The following is a 21,936-nucleotide window of genomic DNA, read 5'->3' as shown; positions in this document are numbered from 1 at the left end:
TCAGATATAAAGTTGTCAAATTGGAAAAAAGAACTGCTGTGGAGTATGGATAGATTGATTAAAGCCACTTCACATACTGCACAGACCAGTAATATCACTAATCCAAAAATTACTGAAGATACATCTATTTTGGCCAAGAAATCTACGAGAGCCAATTAGCCACCTGCTATGCAAACATTTTGTTAAAATTATAGTTTATGTAGTTGCTCTGCACAGTGGCCGTTACTGGACTTGCACAGCAGTGGGGCGTAAATCGCCACACCAAACTGCCCAAGTGTGCAAACTCTAACCTCTTGGGAGGTATTGGAACATTTCATCTGCCAAGGTATTTTTTGGGGAAAATTGGCAAATTAATCGAAGGGTGCTGACAGCGCCGCTTTTATTTTCCTGTCAAATGTTTGCGCACAAGACATATTTAGGAAATAAGGGTCAGATGTAGCATTTTCCGATTCGCAAAATCGGATGCAGAACGGTATCTCAGACACCATCTGCGAGTCGCTATGGGGTCGCAAAGACCCACCTCATTAATATTAATGAGGTGGGTCGCATTTTTCGACCCCATAGCGAGTCCCTGCACTCACAGGGATGGTGGCCTGCTGAAGACAGCAGACCATGTCTGTGACTGCTTTTTAAATAAAGCAGTTTTTTTTTTATTTTGCAGCCTGTTTTCCTTAAAGGAAAACGAGTTGCAAAATAAAAAAAAATAACGAAACCATTTGGTTTCGGTTTTTCAGAGCAGGCAGTGGTCCATTGGACCACTGCCTGCTATGAAAAAACCTTTTTGGCAACATTCACAAAGGGGAAGGGGTCCCATGGGACACTGGTGGTAACTGCGAATTGCTTTGCGACCGCATTTGCGATCACAAAGCAATTTAGCATAGCGATGCGAGTCGCAAAGAGGAAGGGGACACCCCTCCCTATTTGCGAGTCACATTCACAATTTGCAAGTCTGTACCGACTCGCAAATTGTGAATGAGCATCGCAAACGGCATTTTGCATGGCGCAAACTGCGATTTTCGCAGTTTGCCCCATGCAAAATGCTTGCTACATCTGGCCCTAAGAATGTAAATAGCAAGTGTGCAATTGCTCATCCCCCTTGTAGCTTCATTTCAGTGGCAATAGTGTTCAAAATTACTTTTTCTGTAAACTTTTTTCCTTAGATTTTTTTTAAGCCAATATTTTTGTGCCCCAACAGTGTGCATTTTCAATCACTGGAAACATCAGAAATCAGTAAACAAAAAAATCAGCACTCTCACTGATGAGCTCGATGCACAGCGTTAAAGCCTCATTTCTACGGCGCACGCTGCGTTTTATATAGTGTTTCATTATAATTCATCCAAAATTACAATTCAGTGCACTCACATTTCAGCATTTTTCCTCTCCTTCCGGAGATTGCCTCAAGAGTTCACAATGGCAGAATTCAGGCCTTACATGACTCCTGCTATGGATGGAGTCCATCACTATGGAAGCAGGGCCTGCATCACCCAAAGGAAAAAAGCAGCTCTCTCCAAGTCCCCCACGCAGAATGCCGTCATTGAGGCTCGGCATGAAGGAAAGAGCATTACATCAAGTGCAAGGGAACAGAACATGGCCAATCAAGTAAAGTCACAAAGTGATTGGCCATGTTCTGTGAACCGCCACTCCTGCGCTGCTCCGTGTGCATGTGACTAGGCTTGCTGCCCCCGTCACCTGAACCAATCCAAATGCTTCTCTCATTGTGTTTAGCTTAGTAAACAGCATGAGACCAGCGCAAGGACTGGATGGAGCAGGCAAACCAAGCATTCCTCAGGAGTCCAGGTGCCTGTATTCCCCTGGATTCCTGACATTGAAAAGATATAAGAAACCTCAAGTGCACATGTCGGGGTGGACACAGTAGGACAAATGTCCAACCTGACATGCGCACTTCATTTCAAGCCCTCGAAGGACATTCTGCTTCCGACTGCCAATCAAGCCCCACTCCGCCCCCAGGCAGTACAGCAGCCCACCTGCAACACAAGTGAGGGGATACTGCTAGCAGGCAAAAGGCAGTTCATTAAATGCAGTTTACCTTCGAATTGTAGGAAGAGGTGGCTCACAGCATCAGGTCGATGCCCTTTTGACTCTAAGAAGGAACCGCCCCTGCCTCTGCATATATTTTGTAATTTGCAAGTTTTAACATATACATATATTAGCTTCAGCCCCTCCTGAGGGAGATGTGTTATAATTGTTTACATATAGTATATGGGTTTTCCCTCACTTACACTACCCTCACAGCCCCTGCCCCCTGTTCTCACTTAGAATGTCCTGGTTTACAACGCTTCTGGTTCTCACTTAGAATATTCCTGGTTTACAATGCTGCTGGTTCTCATGCTGCTGGTTCTCACTTAGAATATCCCTGGTTTACAATGCTGCTGGTTCTCATGCTGCTGGTTCTCACTTAGAATACCCTGGTTTACAATGCTGCTGGTTCTCATGCTGCTGGTTCTCACTTAGAATACCCTGGTTTACAATGCTGCTGGTTCTCATTTAGAGTATCCCTGGTTAACAACGCTGCTGGTTCTCACTTAGACTATCCCTGGTTTACAATGCTGCTGGTCCTCACTTAGAATATCCCTGATTTACAATCTGCTGGTTCTCACTTAGAATATCCCTGGTTTGCAATGCTGCTGGTTCTCACTTAGAATATCCATGGTTTACAATGCTGCTGGTTCTCATGCTGCTGGTTCTCACTTAGAATACCCTGGTTTACAATGCTGCTGGTTGTCATTTAGAGTATCCCTGGTTTACAACGCTGCTGGTTATCATGGTGCTGGTTCTCACTTAGAATATCCCTGGTTTACAATGCTGCTGGTTCTCATGCTGCTGGTTCTCACTTAGAATACCCTGGTTTACAATGCTGCTGGTTCTCATTTAGAGTATCCCTGGTTAACAGCGCTGCTGGTTCTCACTTAGACTATCCCTGGTTTACAATGCTGCTGGTCCTCACTTAGAATATCCCTTATTTACAATCTGCTGGTTCTCACTTAGAATATCCCTGGTTTGCAATGCTGCTGGTCCTCGCTTAGAATATCCCTGATTTACAATCTGCTGGTTCTCACTTAGAATATCCCTGGTTTGCAATGCTGCTGGTTCTCACTTAGAATATCCCTGGTTTACAATGCTGCTGGTTCTCATGCTGTTGGTTCTTACTTAGAATATCCCTGGTTTACAATGCTGCTGGTTCTTACTTAGAATATCCGTGGTTTACAACGCTGCTGGTCTAATGCTCTGTCTACTCAGTAAGATTGCGAAGAACCGTGAAGCTGACTGGCAGGTGGGTTTGGAAGTTGAGTCCTAATGTGGAATAATAAAACGTCTTTAATGCCCACCTCTTCGAGCAGCGCGTTACAACGGGGCGGTAAAGCAGCCACTCAGACTGAGGCCCCATCAGCTCGTAAAGTTCACCCGGCTTTTACGCGCACACTCTGCAAGTGACGCCTGAGGAACATTTAAAGCATCCTATGTTCCCATGCTGAAGGTATTCTGCTGCAATTCCAAGGCAACGGGCTCCCTCTAGTGTCACCAAAGAGTCATTACTTCAAAACAGGGAACACGGCGGCGGGAGAGGGCTGGTGACAGCATGCGGACGGAAAGGAGCGCCTGCAACAGTCCAAGTGCTGCAAACGGAGCACCGCCAGCAGCCGCACAACGCGGCAACAGACATCAAAGATCAGGTTTAGCCATTAAAGGTTGCAATGCGTGCCGGCGGGGTCAACAGCTGCCACAGGGGTCAGAGGTCCTGCATTTACGCGTTAGAATATTAAAATAGTTGAACAAGCTAAGACTGCGCGTTTTTTTTTCTTACACAAGAGGATTAATAGCTTTTGGGGGGGGGGGGGGTCATACATTGATCATGTAAGTAAAACACGGAAGGGGGCACTTACTTCTTGTTGAGCTCTTTGGCGTGCTGCAACGAGACAAGAAAAACATCCATTAAGCAATCACAGTTTATTATTCTGAATTCAATATTTTTGTCAGTATCAGACAAAAAGGTTTTGCGCAAACTACTGAAAACCCACCTGTTCAAAGACTAAGCCGGCCGTCCCATCCCTTTAGCTTCACGCCTAGCGCCGGGACACTCTGGTAGCAGCCGTGCGCATTGCAAATCTCATCATTCGTTCATTCATTCATTCATTCACTGGCCTTCCAACTCCCCCCCCCCCCCCCAATCAAGACACACAACGTCAACTGTTCCAGTTTTTTATAAATAGCATTTAAATCTGGGGGTAGTTTTTTTACACATAGTTTCATCTTGAGCAGATGGCGATACCGCGGCTGACTGGAAAAGTGATTTGGCCAGGATCACAGTCATTTCGCCAAATGGAAAATCCAGTATTAAAATTCAAGTGTTCTCTTTCCCAAGTCAACAGTCTAGCCACTAAGCTGACGTTTTCCAGGTGTAATTGTATTAATAACCCCATAACATGAATCCAGCACTCCTTGCTGCAGCATCGAGCCATGCTAACTGAGAAGTGCTTTAGAAATGCTCCTGGGATGTAAGCAGATGGGGGCTTTGCCTCCTAGGACCCCACAACCCTCCCTGTCTCGCGGACTGTACATCAACGGGCCAGGACTAGAAGGGATATCTCCTGTGATCCAAACCATCCCCTCGGCAGCCGATTCCACGGAACCCACGGTCCCCCGGGACCCTCGTGTTACCCCGGCTCTCACCGCCAGCCTACCAAGTGCTGCTGGGAAATGTTTTCAGCCAGCTGTGTTACGGGATTTCAGTTGAAATCCATAAAAACTGGGATTTCAGTTTGAATCCATAAAAAAAAAACTGGGATTTCAGTTTAAATTCCTTAAAAAACTAATAAAACACATTCAGGTGGAGGTTTTCCTTTGCGGTTTAAACCAAGAGACGCCATTATTGCCACTTTTCAAGTTAACCTTAGCTGCTGTGAATTCTGTGTGAAATCCAATCAGGTGTGCCGTGTGTGCACCTTAACCTTTGACCTCTTGGTCCAGCAGAAAAAGGAGGAAGGCGGGATAAAGAGATTCTTGCTCCATAAAAACAGTTTCTGAACATCCAGGCATGGACTACTTGGGCTTGACACTACGGATGCGGAAGCATACACTCTCAAAGGCGGGAACCGGTGCTGCGGCTGCCGGTGGTTGTGACATTAGCGATCACGGACCGTGAGGACCACACATGCTCCAGGTGTTCACATGTGGCGCTGAGACTAAGGCACAAATAACCCGATAACCTGCCGCCAACACCAGGGCCCAGAGCGCGGATGTAATCCTTACTCTGCGGAGAAGACTGATTGGGGTATTTTATTCCCTCCCTGTGATTCTTGGCTACAGGTGGCTGCATGGTTTGGGGTAACAGGCGAGCGTGGGTAAATGAGGGGGGTAGGGAAGCTTCCAGATGGGAGATTTTATCTTTCCTGACAGGACCATTCTGTTCATATTGTGGAATATGTGGGAAGACGACACCTCGCCCCCCACGTTGAAGAGGTCTGTGTAAATCTGATGTGACTCTTAAAAAGAAATGCAAATAATTTTAGAACAGACACTTGCGAGTGCCCACGATAGCCGGGGGGGGGGGGCAGTTGCCAGCCATGCCAGTAGGTGAGCATGCCCCCACGCTACGCAGGGGAGCCCCCCAGGGGCGTAGATTCAGGGGTGTTTGGGGTGTTAGACTTTCTGATAAATAGTTGGGCACGGATGCGTCCATTCGGGAATGGGGAGGGGCCTGCCGGATTTCACTAGGATTGTGTTTTTTACACACACACGGACAAAAACGTCCACACACTCTCTCCCTTCTGGGTTTGAAAGCTTTCGAAAATGTTGGCTATTTTACACGTCTGTCACCCACTGCCCCACCGACCCGCAGGCACCTCCCTCCCCACTGCCCCCAGGCCCCTCCCATGCACCCTGCTTGTCCTACGGTCTATTTTAACATTATGTGCCCGCCTGATTGTTGGAAAGTCTGAAGCTCACCCCAACCCCCCCAATCTCACCCAGCAAGCCAGGCCCCCGATCACACTGTGGTTCTTTCACACCCATTCCCTCTGCTGCTGTGGCGTTTGGTGCCACAGCAGAGCTGGTTCTGAGGTGGTTGAGGCAAAGCTGCCTCAGGGAGGCTGCGGAACACTGACCCCTTTGGGGTGTAGCGATAGAGCAAATACCCCCGCGCTCTGGATTGGTGGTAAAAGCATCCTTCATTGGGGTGCAGTGGATCTTTGTACACTGGGACAGCTGCGCCCCTGGACCACCCCTGACACGTGCACTGAATGAGATTCCTGCCTTCCCCACTGGTCTCAGGCCAGGGTCAGTGAAGCACCATCAGTGCTGTGACCTCCTCACCCCCTTTCACCCCGCCTGGGTCCCAAGGCGCACCTGCAGGAAGGTGGCCATCTGCGGCTCCTCCATGGACTGGATGGCGGTCTCCACCAGCTTGGAGGTGACCTCCAGGTGGTCGCCATGCTGGCGGATCAGGGCGCGCACGCGCAGCAGCTTCTCCTCCTGCTCGCGCGCGATCAGCTGCAGCAGCTCCTTCTTGCGCTCCTCGAGGATGGCGTAGAGGGAGTCGAAGCGCTGGCTCAGGTGCTGCTTCTGGCGCCGGCTGTTCTCCTGCGGGTGGATCCAGAGGGGGCACAGATTAAAAGGATGCACTCCGGGGCGTGGCCTAGTCTGGGAGATTCAGGGGGGGTCTGACATTTCCCAACTAAAAGAAGTGGGGGGGCGGGGGGGGCAACACAGGAGTAGCAGACCCGAACCCCTAGACCCGAATACCAACCCATAAATGCATTTAACCCCCCCCTCACCTACCCCCTGAATGTACTTCACACTGCTAAGCTGGGTAAGGGGCCATGTTTTAGGAAGTTCTAGGGTTTGGTTATAATAAATTCTGCATGGAATATAGGGGGGTTATGCATGTTTGGGGTACGGCTGAGATGCATGAACACTCATCCCTCGTGTATTGGGTTAACAGAGTCACTCCTTTTAAATACTGCAGATGTATAAAATTGAGACAAAACTAACATTGAAGCCTGATTCATGATTAGTTTTCATCAGCAGTAACCATAGGTAACCCCACTGTGGATCAGCGCTGAGACCGGGCGACACTGTACCTCGGTGGTAGATTCTGTCACTTGGGCCAGGGCCCGGGGCCCCTTCTCATCAGAGAGGAAATACTTGGAAGACACAGAATGTAAATCCCATAACCCAGGGATGTGCCAGGGAGACCCTTGAGGGAAAATAAAAAGATCCTGAAGTTTTATCTCCTATTTCTACGATTTTTTTGTTGTATTATTGCGGTTTTCTCCAGACCCTTGAATGTTTGTGTGACTTTTGTGCCTCTCCTTGTCTGGGTGTTTCCACTAAACATATTGTGAAAGTACCGCCGATAGATCAGGGCACACAAAACCGCTCACTTTCTTGTTTTCATGGCCTCAACAGAACGAGCATGTTAGAAATCTCCGTCCTTTAAACAATAAGTTGTCTCTCCTACCTTGGAGGCTCTGATGGTCATGTCCTTAATTCAATTACTTTGTCTTTGGGATAGAATCAGGTTTAAAATTAGGCTCACAATGTCCCAAAACAGAGCCCCGGAGTATTGACTTAAGTCATCATAACTGGGTGTGAAAAAGACCACCCACATGTTGTGTATTGTCATTTCCATGGAAGCTAATGGGGTGGGACTGGGTGGTAACAGGACCGAGTTATGCCAGACCCCTTGGCTGGACCATGGATTAAACCAGATCTGTGACGGGGGGTGTTTGAAAAGTTTCAGCAGTGGGTCCATCATCCTTCTGTGTTGCTGGACCTGTTGGCTGGACATACTGACTGTCGTATAATTCAGATATGTGGAGTTTAATTTTTCATGGATGTCAGTGTTCGAGAGTGTATGCTTTGTGCTGTCCAGGATCCTGTAAGTAACGATCCAAAATGTCAATAAAAAATGTCAATTAAAAAGTCATCATAACCCAATGAACCGCCTTGACGAGGCTAGATCTCTCTTAGGGACAGGTTGAACAGCTAAAACTTTTCGTGATCTCCTTCCATCGGATATTATTTTCTGTCCTAATGAGAGAATGACGTGGCAGAAGAAAATGGGGAGGGATTGTCTATGATCTGCTGACACATCACTTCCCTGACAGTGGCCCAAGGGTTTCTGGGATTAGAACGTTTTTGGAAAGTTTTGTGAATTACCCCTAAATCGACCCCATTCATCATAGACAAAGTTGGCTGCTATCGCCCTCAAGGCCCACATATGCAGGGTACTACAATGTTTGGGGGATGTCAGAAATTCAGCAAGGGAAACCCCATCCTTGGATCAGTCAATAAGTCACACCTCAGAATCACCATAAAGGCGTTGTCTTTTTGGAAGGAGGAATGATCAGAGTGTTTCAGTTCAAAACAACCTCGGTTTTAAAAGTCTTCTGATGAAGAAATGGTAGTTGTTGAAAGGAGGTCCGGTTACCCGGGGAAAGGATGAGCAGATGGGCCCTTAGGTTCGCTTTGTAATGTATCTTTTAAAGGTGATATGGTTTAAATGCGGTCTTTGTTGGAGGCATCACTGAAAAACTTTCTACTTTGTGCAGTTTATGGATCACACAATAGGAAGAAGACAATATTGTGGGAGAATCTTTACACAAAATGTTTTTTAACAAGATAATTCTGGTAAAAACTGAGGGTTTGCAGTGCATTTCCCGCAAACCCGATTTTAACTGAAGGTTTCTCGCTCTATTGATTTTTTTTAGAACTTCAAACACTTTATCAGATTCATAAAGACTGCAAAGTTTAAAACAAACTTCCCAAAAATTCCCTAGGAAGAAATCCTTGCAATTTTTCACACCAGGCAGTCAGAGTTGTCGTGTGCGGTTGACCCTGTGAGAGACTATACATCTTTTCCAAAGGGCAGCACATGTGTGGGCTCTTGTGGTCTATGAATGTAACTCCTGCCACAGTCTAGGCCCCTTCTCTGGCTGCCCACACGCCCGTCAGCTTGGCTTACCTCGATGGTCTTGCAGATCTCCTCCATCTGTGAGACGATCGCCTGGATCCTGTCGTTGCCGGCCACCATCATGGCGATGCCATCGCTCAGCTCGCTCTGCGGGAGGGGGGACAAAATGGGTCAGTTCAGCAGGAAACGAGACCAAGTCCACACCAGAACATCACCCAGAACTAAGAATGAGCCCCAGGGTCAACAGGAAAACAACTCAATTCAAGCATGGAGATGAATTATCTAAAAAAAAAACATTATCTCAGGGAAATGAGCCTTTGAGATTTGTATGTGTGTAATTTAAACCCGGAGTAACCTCAGGTGTGACGGATGTGCCCAGATGTAGGACCTGAAGCATACATTGCCATAGTTCTCTAACTGCACCACCCGCATGGGACTCGGTGAGGCTGACAACATCCAAACATCTGGAGTTGCTTGTGTTCGAGAAGGAGAGGTAAGATCCAGGACAAACAAAGGAGCCAGGACCGTTCACCAGGGAAGGTCACCATTGGCTGCCAAGCTGCAGGTATTCCACTCTCATCACTGGGACTCCTCGGTATTGGGTGCATTCCACGTTGAAAGTTGTGTGCATTGTCCATTTGCTCCAATGTTTCTGGTTTACATTTTATTCAATGAACTTTAATATAATTAAACATAAGATATTATCTTTGTATGGTTTGTGTTATAGGACAGTGCAAGGGATAAGGACAAGCAAAGATCTTGGCGGAGGAGACCAACTCTACAGAAAGGCAAACATGTGCTATAAAAGAGAGTAAAACTCAACTGATAGGTCAATATGCTACTTAAAATTTGGAAAGATTAAACACATGGCCTTGAATTCCATGTTAAACTCCCTAATATGAAGATTGGAGTTTTAAAGCCCCTAGGACAGCACCAGAAGCAACTCTGTACATGTGATAGAAGAGATGATCCATATGGAATTACTCTCAACAATTAATTCTCTGTGTCCCCAATGAGGAAAAGTATATTGTGGTAATGAGCATTGGTCAAACTTTTCAGGCTCAGGTAGAGTTGGGAGGGCACCACGCAGTGGGAGAGTTTGTCCTCGGCTCGGACCTGGCAGAGAACCACCCCTGGTAGTTATAGATGCCCACCAGGTAGGCATAGATCGCCGCGCCTTGAGCAGAGCCAAGAAGCAATGAACTTTGCAGAGGGCCCATCATGTTAGATGGATCTGCTAGCCAAATAAACCCAGGATTTGTAAAGCACAGCAAATCACCAGTGAGGGTTTTAAGGTGCTGAATTGTAGGCCCTGGAAAATTAACTGATTTGCCCAGAATAACAGGATGCTGAGGCTCGAACCTGGTTACCCCAGCTCCAAAGTCGGCAGTTCAAGCTCTTATGCCACATCCTCTCAAAGTTTGTTTTCAAGAAAAAAATCCTAAAGCACGAGTTTGTTGCTTAAAAAACAAAAAAGAACAATTGTTGTAGGGTGTAGAGAGTTTTCTCCTTGCACATTAGTATCATTGTCATTTCCTCTACGTGGGCAGTGAAAATCAGTGACAACTGACACCCCCACCTTTGATCTGTTGGCCCAGTGGTGGGTGGCCATCAGGTCAAAGGTTTGTACATGTGGAACCAGCTGTGGTTCTGCCGGTGTAAGCCAACATCTTCCTCGACTCTAGGTAGAGTGCGGAGTGTGTGAGTTAGTGGGGTGGGGGCCCCACCGCCTTGCAGCAGCGCTCCCACTCGCCAAACTCTAAATGACCGACTTAGCCTTCTTGCTGAAACAGCTGTCCAGGATGAGGATATGAGCCGTAATCATCAGGGTCTCCTATTGTGGAACACCCCCTGGGTTTGACTGATGCCTCTAACAGATTGATTTTTGTTAATACTCTCTGCTCGCTGAGTGTATTTGTGGGTAGAGGGCATTTTCTTTCATCTGCCTTTAATTAGGAATGATCAGCTTGATATTCAGTATCTGGGAGAATTATAAGTATTTCTCCCCAACACAGAACTTCTGAAAAGGGACCAGCTTTTGTATTTGTACCCAGTGCATGGATATTGCATCACTGCCTATGACCCTTGACAGCTGGGGCAAAGGTTATGGTTACCTTCAATAACTTCAACAGACAAAAGAATGGATGGTGAAAGATCCTTGGAGCCCAGGGACAGAAACTATGGAACAGTCTCAGCCGTTGACTCTGAACAAAAGCTGTTTACTCATATTTCAGGAAACACCTGAGAACCAAACTTTTCAAACACACCTTTATCTAATTCACTTCCAGGATGGAGCATCCAAAGAATGCAAGATCTAAACCCACCCTACACAACTTATGGGTGAATAACTCCCCTGGATTGAGAATTGAATTTATCTAGCTCAAATGCCGTGAAGTGGACTAGGTGACATGTAGCAATATAAAAACCTTAAACAAATAAATTAAAATAAAAGTGGTCCCTTCATAACCTAGCAACAAGGATGTAAAGATCAACTTTAAGATATCAGCCAATCATTTATGATTCGGGCTCCGCGTTTTGTGGCATTTGGTTTTTTAACATTTCCGTCTGTATTTATCCATATTTATTTTTGGGCATTTTATTGGTATTTATCCATATTTATTTTTTGGATATCCTATTATTATTTATCCATATTTATTTTTGTGGCCATCTTATTGGTGTTTATCCATATTTATTTTATGTTTTGAGAATAAATGGATTCTTAAAATGATATATTTCCACATTTATTTAACTGATAAACATGCACTCTTACTTGGATGCCTTTCACATTTTGACCAAATTAAGCAGCCAAATATAACAAAACACTACACCGACAGCTAAATATTAGCATTATATAGAAACATATGTTAACTTATGCTTGTATTTAAGGGAATTACATCTGGTTTTTTAAATCCCCCTGCTGTCTATCTGCTTAGCAGTTGTCTGGAACTCATGAGAACAAGGAGAGGGACCCACAAGTAGCGCAATTTTCTGTATTTCTCTCCTTTTAAAAATAAATACAGACAGGAAATAGATTGTTTTCTGTATTTATCTGTAAAAATCAGTAAGAACTGAAAACTGGAAGCCTTAGTTATGATGGATACCAAGCCTGATTCCTTATGAGCAGTCACGACCTGGTGATGTACGCAACTCTTTGCAGAGCACCGACGTGGTGAGGGTGTGATATACCACAATATCACCTTTTAAATAGTGACCTGCGAGAACATCAAATTCAAGATATCAACTTCTGCAATATGATTTTTCGGCATTTGATATTCTAGCGTGCAATTATGATGCGAAAGAGAGAAAACTCCTCAAACCAAGAGGCACTGTAAGGCGAAAAGGCAACTGACCAAGTGGTATTGAGACTTCTGGCAGGAAGTGACAAATTTAGCTATTATTATAATAATATAGATTTAGCGGTTACTATTTTCAATGGCATATGAGACCTCTTACCCAGAGAATAGACAGTGGGTAAAGTTTGAGATCTAAAGGAACAAAGTGTTCTTGTTTGGGGATGATTTTCTGATAAAGAATTAAAATGCTGTAACCCGCCTCTCCTTTCGCCCTAGATTTTAAAGCTCCTCGGTGTAAATCTGAGGCACTGAACTGAATTTGACATTACATATAGAAGAGGAGGATAAGATGAAAAGTGAGAGTTACTGGGTAAAATGGGCCCAGGGGAGTTAACAATATTCAGGATTACATGGAACTGCAACATAAATACACATATATGCTACTGATACACAAAAAGCTGTTCTTCATACTTTAGTCACATGATTGCATAGGAAAACCTGGTCACAAAATGAGGTTTCGTTGGGTTCAATGATTTTAAATTAATATGAAATATTTATTTGTTTTACTAAAATGCAGTTGTTCTTTTTGGCTGTGTTTTCTCATTTAACATCAGTTTTAGCTGAAAACCAGCCAAGGACTTTTATTTGACAACTAAATGTATTGTGAAACTTTGATTTTAGAATCTCTTTACCTAACTTAACAAGAAACTCATGAGTGGAGACATGGAGGGAGGGGCCCTGCTGACTTTGGCAGGCCTACATAGTGAAGATGATGGTTCTTTTGTTACCCCCATGTCAGCTGCTTGCTGGGAGAGTCATATCTGAGGCCCTGTGCCAGGAATTTCAGACTCCATTTCAGACATCTGGCGGGAGGGGGACAGTACCTTCTGGCGCTTGTAGACATTGGCGAGAGGTGCCACCTCACAGTTCTTGTGCGCTCCGAAGACCTTGCACATGGAGCAGGTAGGAGTCTCGCAGCTCAGGCAGTAAATGTTAATCTTCTCGTCTTCGTGCTCCTCACACATGATTTGTTGCTCCGCCTTGGTATGGATTGGCCTATAGGGAAAGAGGTCAGAGGTCAATACAGTGAAAAATGTCAGAAAAGTTGACCACACCCAACTAGTCAAGGTGGCAGACGAGCAAAACGTCTGCAGTGCTACAGAGAATAATGCATCAACACTCTTGGGGATGAAGGGTACATTTGAATTGTTGGGAGATATTCCTGTACAGGTCCATATAGTGCTTCCACTGTGGCTTGCTGGCTCCGAAACACTCCTAGTTTATTTAAGGCTATTAGAAAAGTACAGAAGTTAAGGGTCCATTTCTTAAAGCTTTCTACCATGAATAGATGTGACTCACGGAAGTCCAACAATGTTTTTGTAAGTGATGCCTACTCACAGGATAATCTTTGTGTATGGGGCTCAAAGAGATTTGCCAGTAAGTACACGATGTGAGTAAGTAGGAAAGCCAGAATTGTACCTTATGGAGCCATATTACAAACTCAAGGCACTGTCACTAGCTGTGCTGTAGCGCGCTGTATTCGGGTACACCAGGCGCAACAGCAGCAGCTCCTCTGCTATGGTGGACGAGCATCGCCCCCGCCAGCTAGAAGTGAGGGGAGTTGGAAATCAGAACCCTAGGCACTGTCTATGAGCATCATACCAGGCATTAATTTATTTTACACACTGCTGCTGGGAAACAAACAAGGTTTGAGCTCACAAGCACCAATTTACTTCATGCTTTCAAGCCGACAGCTTCCTCCTGGAAAAACCTGGCACCAGGACCTGTGACCGACCCCCCCCCTCCCCAGAATCCACCCAGACCATCCACAGCTGGTCCACGCTCACCACGGAGAAAACAGTCAGCATCCTCTCCAGAGCCCCCACAGACCCCTGCCCACATCACATATACATCAGTGTCAGCACATCCATTGCCTGAGCTCTGAAACACGATGAACTGCTCCTCTCCAGGAGGACTCACAGTGTCAGACTCCCACCCTACACATCTAGATCCACAGGAGTCAACTGCGGAGTCCTCCAAGGATCGTCACTGAGTCCCACACTGTTCAACATATACATGGCCCCTCTCGCAGCCATCGTGAGATGCCACAGAATGAACATCACGTCATATGCTGATGACACACAACTCATCATTTCCCTCACTAAAGGCCCAGACACGGCCAAAAGGAACTTCCACTCATGAATGGAAGCCATCGCCACCTGGATGAGAGAAAGTTGCCTGAAGCTTAACTCCAACAAGACTGAGCTCATCGCCTTCGGAAGTGCCACCTCAGCTTGGGACGACTCCTGGTGGCCCACATCCCTCAGTGCCCCCCTGCACTGACTGAGTACGCCTGCAACCTAGGCATCATCCTGGACTCCTCCCTATCCATGACCCGCCAGGTAAACTCAGTCACCTCCTCCTGCTGGCACACACTCCGCAAACTTAGGAACATCTTCAGATGGATCCCAGCAGACTGCCACAGGACGCACCAGAGTTAATGTCAAAATTTTAAATGTGCTTTTCTTTTTATTGTGGATGTTAGAGGACGTACATATGTGCTATGTGTATGGATGCAAGAGCTTTTATCAATAAAAGCTAGGAATCAGCAGGAATCTGTGGCACAGGGAACTTAATCTTGGGTCATTGAAGTGGATCTGAAGGATGGTACGTTCCACAGTGCTGAACGGGAGCAGAGGGTGAGGACCACCTCGTATCTGTTGTATATTATTTGCGACTCTAGCTCTGGAGACTTGGGTCCCTGACACAGTTTGATTAATTTCAAGAATCGACAGGCAGAGGGTTTAAAAAATGGTCACCTGACATCTCCCGGAAACAGACTAGGGGCCTAATTTAGAACTCTGCGGATGGGTTACTCTGTCACAACAGGGACGGATATCCCTTCCCCCGAAATCTAAATCCCATAGGATATAATCGGATTTCGATTTCGGCGGACGGGATATGACGGAGTAACCCGTCTACCGAATTCTAAATCACGCCCTAAATTCACCATCCAGCAAAGTGTAATGCAAATGTGTACTGTACCGGTACCATGGTTTTGTTCTCATAAAACAATAAAAAAGAATTACAAAAAATATATAATAATAAACAGGCAGTCTTATAGACTGATTGACACAGACATGGCCACAGGCTCCGCGCAGGTGGTGGATCTCACCTGGAGGATTCCTGCTTGTAGATATCGATGATGTTCTCCACCAGGAGGTTCCGCTGCAGCCCGTAGACCCCATGCCGGTCCAGGACCACCTCGTGGCGACAGGATGGGCACCGGAAGCGGCCCCCTGAGGACACCGTAGTCGAACCTCGTGACTGCCACAGTGGGTTGGAGGCCTGTAAGGGTGAAGAGATCAGGCATGAATGTCACCTCTGTGAACAACATGGCCCTTCCAAGAACCACAAGCGCACACAATGGAGCAACCTTAAACATTCATGAATTCCCATCAATATAACCTGAGTTTTCTACATGCCCACAAAAATTGTACATGTCACAACATAAATGTAAGTTTCCAATACACGCATAAGATACAGCAAGGCCACGCGTGGTGTATGTCTATTCACACACATATTGTACGGCTCAGGCAGCAGCAATGCAAACGTCCTTTACTCCTAGATGTTCAATACAGGTGCAAGCTTCCCTCACACACAGAGAACTGGCACAGCAGAAGCAGTGCGTACTTCCTTCACACACAATAAACAGGCACCGCACAAGTAGACGCAGTGCAAGCATCCCTCACACACAGAGAACTAGCACAGCAGAAGCAGTGCATACTTCCTTCACACACAGTATACAGGCACAGCACAAGTAGAAGCAGTGCAAGCTTCACTCACCAACAAACAACAAGCACAACATAACCAGAAGCAGTTCAAGCTTCCCTCGGACACAGACAAGAGGCACAGCATACACAGAAGCATTGCGTACTTACTTCACACACAGAGACACAGCACAAGTAGAAGCAGTGCAAGCTTCCCTCACACAGAAAGAACTTTCACAGCAGAAGCAGTGCATACTTCCTTCACACACACACAACTGTCACAGCAAAAGCAGTGCAAGCTTCCCTCACTAAAAATCAACAAGCACAACATAACCAGAAGCAGTGCAAGCTTCCTTCAGACACAGAGAAGAGGCACAGCATACACTGAAGCATTGCGTACTTACTTCACACACAGAGACACAGCACAAGTAGAAGCGGTGCACGCTTCCCTCACACAGAAAGAACTGTCACAGCAGAAGCAGTGCAAGCTTCCCTCACACCGAAAGAACTGTCACAGCAGAAGCAGTGCATACTTCCTTCACACACACAGAACTGTCACAGCAGAAGCAGTGCAAGCTTCCCTCACTAAAAATCAACAATCACAACATAACCAGAATCTGTGCAAGCTTCCTTCAGACACAAAGAAGAGGCACAGCATACACTGAAGCATTGCGTACTTACTTCACACACAGAGACACAGCACAAGTAGAAGCAGTGCAAGCTTCCCTCACACAGAAAGAACTGTCACAGCATAAGCAGTGCAAGCTTCCCTCACACAGAAAGAACTGTCACAGCAGAAGCAGTGCATACTTCCTTCACACACACAGAACTGTCACAGCAGAAGCAGAGCAAGCTTCCCTCACTAAAAATCAACAAGCACAACATAACCAGAAGCAGTGCAAGCTTCCTTCAGACACAGAGAAGAGGCACAGCATACACTGAAGCATTGCGTACTTACTTCACACACAGAGACACAGCACAAGTAGAAGCAGTGCAAGCTTCCCTCACACAGAAAGAACTGTCACAGCAGAAGCAGTGCATACTTCCTTCACACACACAGAACTGTCACAGCAGAAGCAGAGCAAGCTTCCCTCACTAAAAATCAACAAGCACAACATAACCAGAAGCAGTGCAAGCTTCCTTCAGACACAAAGAAGGGGCACAGCATATACAGTAGTGCATACGTCCTTCACACCGGGAGAACAGGCACAGCACAAGTAGAAGCAGTGCAAGCTTCACTCACACACAGAGAACTGTCACAGCAGAAGCAGTGCATACTTCCTTCATATACACAGAACTGGCACAGCAGACGTACAAGCAGTATTATTTTTACTCACAAACAGACAACAAGCACAACATAAGCAGGAGCTCACACACACAGAGCAGGCGCAGGAGAAGCAGTGCAAGATTCCTTCACACACAGAGAAGAGGCACAACAAAGGCAGTGCAAGCTTCGTTCACACACAGAGAACAGGCACAGCTGAGGCAATGCAAGCTTCCTTCACACACAGAGAAGAGGCAAAGCATACACATAAACATTGCAATGTTCCTTCACATACAGAGAAGAGGCAAAGCATACGCAGGAGCAATGCAAGCTTCCCTCACGCACAGAGCAGAGGCACAGCATACGTAGAAGCAGTGCAAACCTTCTACACACACAGACAACAGGCACAGCATAAGCAGGAGATGTGCAAGCATCCCACTCACATAGACAACAGGCACAACATAAGCAGGAGCTGTGCAAGCTTCCCTTACACACAGAGAACTGGCAGAGCAGAAGCAGTGCGTACTTCCTTCACACACAGAACGGGCACAGCACAAGTAGAAGCAGTGCAACCATCCCTTACACGCGTAGAACTGGCACAGCAGAAGCAGTGCAAGCTTTCTTCACACAAACAACAAACACAGCAGAAGCAGTGTGAATTTCCTTCACAGACAGACAACAAGCACCCAGCATAGGCAGAAGGAGTGGATACTTCTCTCACCCACAGAGAACAGGCACAGCATATGCAGAAGGAGTGCAAGCTTCCCTCTCAGAAGACAACAGGCACAGCAGGAGCTGTGCAAGCTTCCCTCACAATCAAAACACTGGCAGAGTAGAAGCAGTGCATACTTCCTTCACACACAGAGAACAAGTACAGCATGAGTATAAGCAGTGCAAGCTTCCCTCACACACAGAGAGGATGTATAGCATATGCAGACACACTGCAAGCTTCCCTCACACACAGAGAAGAGGCACAGCGGAAGCAGTCTGTACTTCTTTCACACACAGAAAACAGGTACAGCAGAAGCTGTGCAAGCTTCCCTCACACACAGAAAACTGGCAGAGCAGAAGCAGTGTGTATTTCCTTCACACACAGAGAACAAGCACAACATGAGTAGAAACAGTGCAAGCTTCCCTCACACACAGAAAACTGGCATAGCAGAAGCAGTGTGTATTTCCTTCACACACAGAAAACAAGCACAACATGAGTAGAAACAGTGCAAGCTTCCCTCACACACAGAAAACTGGCATAGCAGAAACAGTGCAAGCTTCCCTCACGCACTAAGAGGGACAGCATACGCAGAAGCAGTGCAGGCTTCCCTCTCACAAGGCAACAGGCACAGCATAAGTAGAAGCAGTGCCCACTTTCCTCACACAAAGAGAACAGACACAGCAGAAGCAGTGCATGCTTCCTTCACACAGAGAAGAGACATAGTATAAGCAGAAGCCGTGCAAGCTTCCCTCGCACACAGAGAAGAGGCACAGCACACACAGAAGCAGTGCAAGTCTCTCTCTCACAAGGCAACACGCACAGCATACGCAGAAGCAATGCAAGCTTCCCTCACACACAGAGAACAAGCACAGCATGAGTAGAAGCAGGCTTCCCTCACACACAGAGAACATGCACAGCTTACGCAGAAGCAGTGCAAGCTTCCCTCTCACAAGGCAACAGGCACAACATAAGTAGAAGCAGTGCAAGCTTTCCTCACACACAGCCAACAGGCACAGCATGCGCAAAAGCAGTGCAGGCTTCCCTCTCACAAGACAACAGGCACAATATAAGTAGAAGCAGGGCAAGCTTTCTTCACACACAGGCAACAGGTACAGCTTAAGTAGAAGCAGTGCAAGCTCCCCTCTCACAAGGCAACAGGCACAGCATAAGTAGAAGCAGGGCAAGCTCCCCTCTCACAAGGCAACAGGCACAGCAGAAGCAGTACACGCTTCCCTCTCACAAGGCAACAGGCACATCATAAGTAGAAGCAGTGCAAGCTTGCCTCACACCATGCAACAGGAACAGCTTAAGTAGAAGCAGTGCAAGCTTCCCTCTCACAAGGCAACAGGGACATCATAAGTAGAAGCAGTGCAAGCTTGCCTCACACCATGCAACAGGAACAGCTTAAGTAGAAGCAGTGCAAGCTTCCCTCTCACAAGGCAACAGGGACAGCTTAAGTAGAAGCAGGGCAAGCTTTTCTCACAGAAGGCAATAGGCACAGCATAAGAGAAGCAGTGCAAGCTTCCCTCACACAGAACCAACAGGCACAGCAGAAGCAGGGCAAGCTTTCCTCACACAAGGCAACAGTCACAGCATAAGTAGAAGCAGTGCAAGCTTCCCTCACACAGAACCAACAGGCACAGCTTACGTAGAAGCAGTGCAAGCTTGCCCCTCACAAAGCAACAGGCACAGCTTAAGTAGAAGCAGGGCAAGCTTCCCTCACACAAGGCAACTGGCACAGCTTAAGTAGAAGCAGTGCAAGCTTCCCTCACACATAGCCAATAGGCACAGGATAGGCAGGAGCTATGCAAGCATCCTGTACATACAGAGAACAGGCACAGCTTACGTAGAAGCAGTCCAAGCTTCCCTCACACATAGCCAATGGGCACAGCTTAAGTAGAAGCAGTGCTAGCTTCCCTCACACATAGACAATTCCCTCAACCAGGGAAAATAGATTATTATATATATATTTTTTTTAACTAAGAATTGCACTTGAAAACCAGAGGTTAAAGTGTTGCTATAGAATGCTGTGGTAATAAAATCTTACTGTACATTGATAATCAATTGCAATTCAGAGGAAAATACAAAGATTAAAACGATCCTACGGTTCGCTATGGTAATACAACCTTACCTGACATTAAAAACCTCACAAATGCACTGAAAAAAGAAAGGTTAAAGAGACAGTAAAGTTTGGTGTTGCATTGTGATAAAAACTATTGTTTAACCCGCCACAGTCACCAAACCACCTGCTGTGCACAGCCTATGGTCATGCTCAAAGGGAGGTTGGGCACAGGCACCTAAATCCCAACGGCCCCCAACACACATTTTCTTTTCTTTTTTCTCTTTTTTTTCCAGGTACCCCGGTACTCCTGCAGTATCCACACCACAAGCTTCACCACCATGGTACAATGTCACTGTGAAAGCTTCCTTTCTCAAAAACGAATTAATATATTTACACCAAATAATGAATAATGCACAGCATGCTTTCTGATTAAAGTTTTAACTTTCTGCCAAATTTGGTATAATTCCATTCAACCTTTTTTGTGTAATGCAACGTTTGCAGTAGGAATTTAAATTAGGAAACTGATGTTATGGGATTCCTTCTTTTTTCTTGGCCCCTGCTTGACAGATCAGCACAAAACTTTCCATGAAAGAGCCAAAGTGAATCTTCACGAAATTTTCAAAAATTATACTTTGGTCAGTCAGCTGCTTGCTGGAAAATGTAGAGGTAATCTGTCAAGAGGTGGCTGCGAAAAAAGGGGGAGTGTCCCAAAATGTGTTTTTCTCATTCATTTTTGCATAGGGATTTTGAACATGACTACAGCCCGAACTAGTGAACGAATTTACACCAAATTTGCCAGAAAGAAATGTTGGTCCAGAAAGCACACTTTGTGTGATTTGGTGTAAATCCATTTTGTGGTTTTAGAGAATTTGAAGGGAAAATAATATAGATATCTGGGCACGTGGATAATCTGTGGATCCTCCGCATATCGATCTGCAGACTCATGAGCTAAAGAAAGATCCTGATTGGCTGGGCGCAATGTGTCAGGAAAGTTGCGGCCACCATTTTGTTTCATTGGAAAACGGTCCACAGGGCTGAAATGGGGGCTGGAAATAAAAGAAAGGGGTCAGGGTAGTGGCTCACTGACCCCGTGGGGTCTGTTTATATGTAAGATAATATGAAATAAAGGTTTAAGATTGTTAATGTGCAGGACAACTTCCTGCACAGAAACAATCTATCCCCTCAATGCAGACACCCTTGCACTACGGTGCAAGGATGCCTGTGTTGGCGAAGGCAGCTTAATTTAGCACCGGAGCAGTGAGAAATGCAGGGCTGTGTCGTATTCTGTAAATACGGTGCATCCCTGCATTTCAAAAGTGGAGCATTTTTAGGTGCAGCTCCGTACTGCACCATTTTGGCTTAAATCAGGTCCTTAGTCTGATAAATCCTGATGTTGGATGCTCCACAGGGGGTCCAAACATTTACATCTACAATTAAGTGTAAGTGTAGACTTGGATATGGCAACCAGCACAAAAGTGTAGAGTTACACCTAGGTGCAATAGTAAATATACATGTGAGTACGCATACATGTGTATCCTTACCCTTGTAAGTAACCACCTTCATGGCATACATTTGTTTGCAGAAAACAAACTGTTTCGCTTTGAATTTTTCACCGCAGCATGCTTTTTTAAAGTTTTAACCAGGGCACGCTGGAGCACTCAGTATATACTGATATGCCAGCTTTGACACAGCCAATACCTCTGACTTTGATATGCCAACACAGGATACGCCAGACCTGTTGACTTTGCCAATGCTTGTTTCTGTCTGTGGTTCTTTCACATGGAGCATATTTGTAACCTCAGTTTACCCCCAAGTGTAGGCATTACCTTATGTTCCCTATGATGCTCCCACTTCCATATCCACCTGCCCCCCCTGTCTGGCCCCCACCCTGCCGCTCCCTCTG

General features: G+C 46.1%; 1 protein-coding gene across 4 annotated transcripts in view; it reads right to left on the bottom strand.

Moving 5' to 3' along the window:
- The window catches only part of TRIM54 (tripartite motif containing 54), a 192,502-nt gene that overhangs the window by 100,828 nt on the left and 69,738 nt on the right, over positions 1–21,936 (bottom strand). For 3 of the 4 annotated variants that reach the window (XM_069233587.1, XM_069233588.1, XM_069233589.1), the window contains exons 2-6: positions 15,401–15,573; positions 13,110–13,281; positions 8,984–9,079; positions 6,364–6,597; positions 3,903–3,925 (exon numbers count right to left, since the gene is read on the bottom strand). In XM_069233587.1, the coding sequence (XP_069089688.1) occupies positions 3,903–3,925; positions 6,364–6,597; positions 8,984–9,079; positions 13,110–13,281; positions 15,401–15,573 (698 nt within the window). The remainder of the gene's footprint in view (positions 1–3,902; positions 3,926–6,363; positions 6,598–8,983; positions 9,080–13,109; positions 13,282–15,400; positions 15,574–21,936) is intronic. The other variant, XM_069233590.1, reaches the window with a different exon arrangement.

This window comes from Pleurodeles waltl, chromosome 5, assembly GCF_031143425.1.
Source record: "Pleurodeles waltl isolate 20211129_DDA chromosome 5, aPleWal1.hap1.20221129, whole genome shotgun sequence".
Classification (NCBI taxonomy): Eukaryota; Metazoa; Chordata; class Amphibia; order Caudata; family Salamandridae; genus Pleurodeles; species Pleurodeles waltl.
Note: the sequence above shows the minus strand (reverse complement) of the source record. Positions and strands in the feature narration are given on the sequence as shown.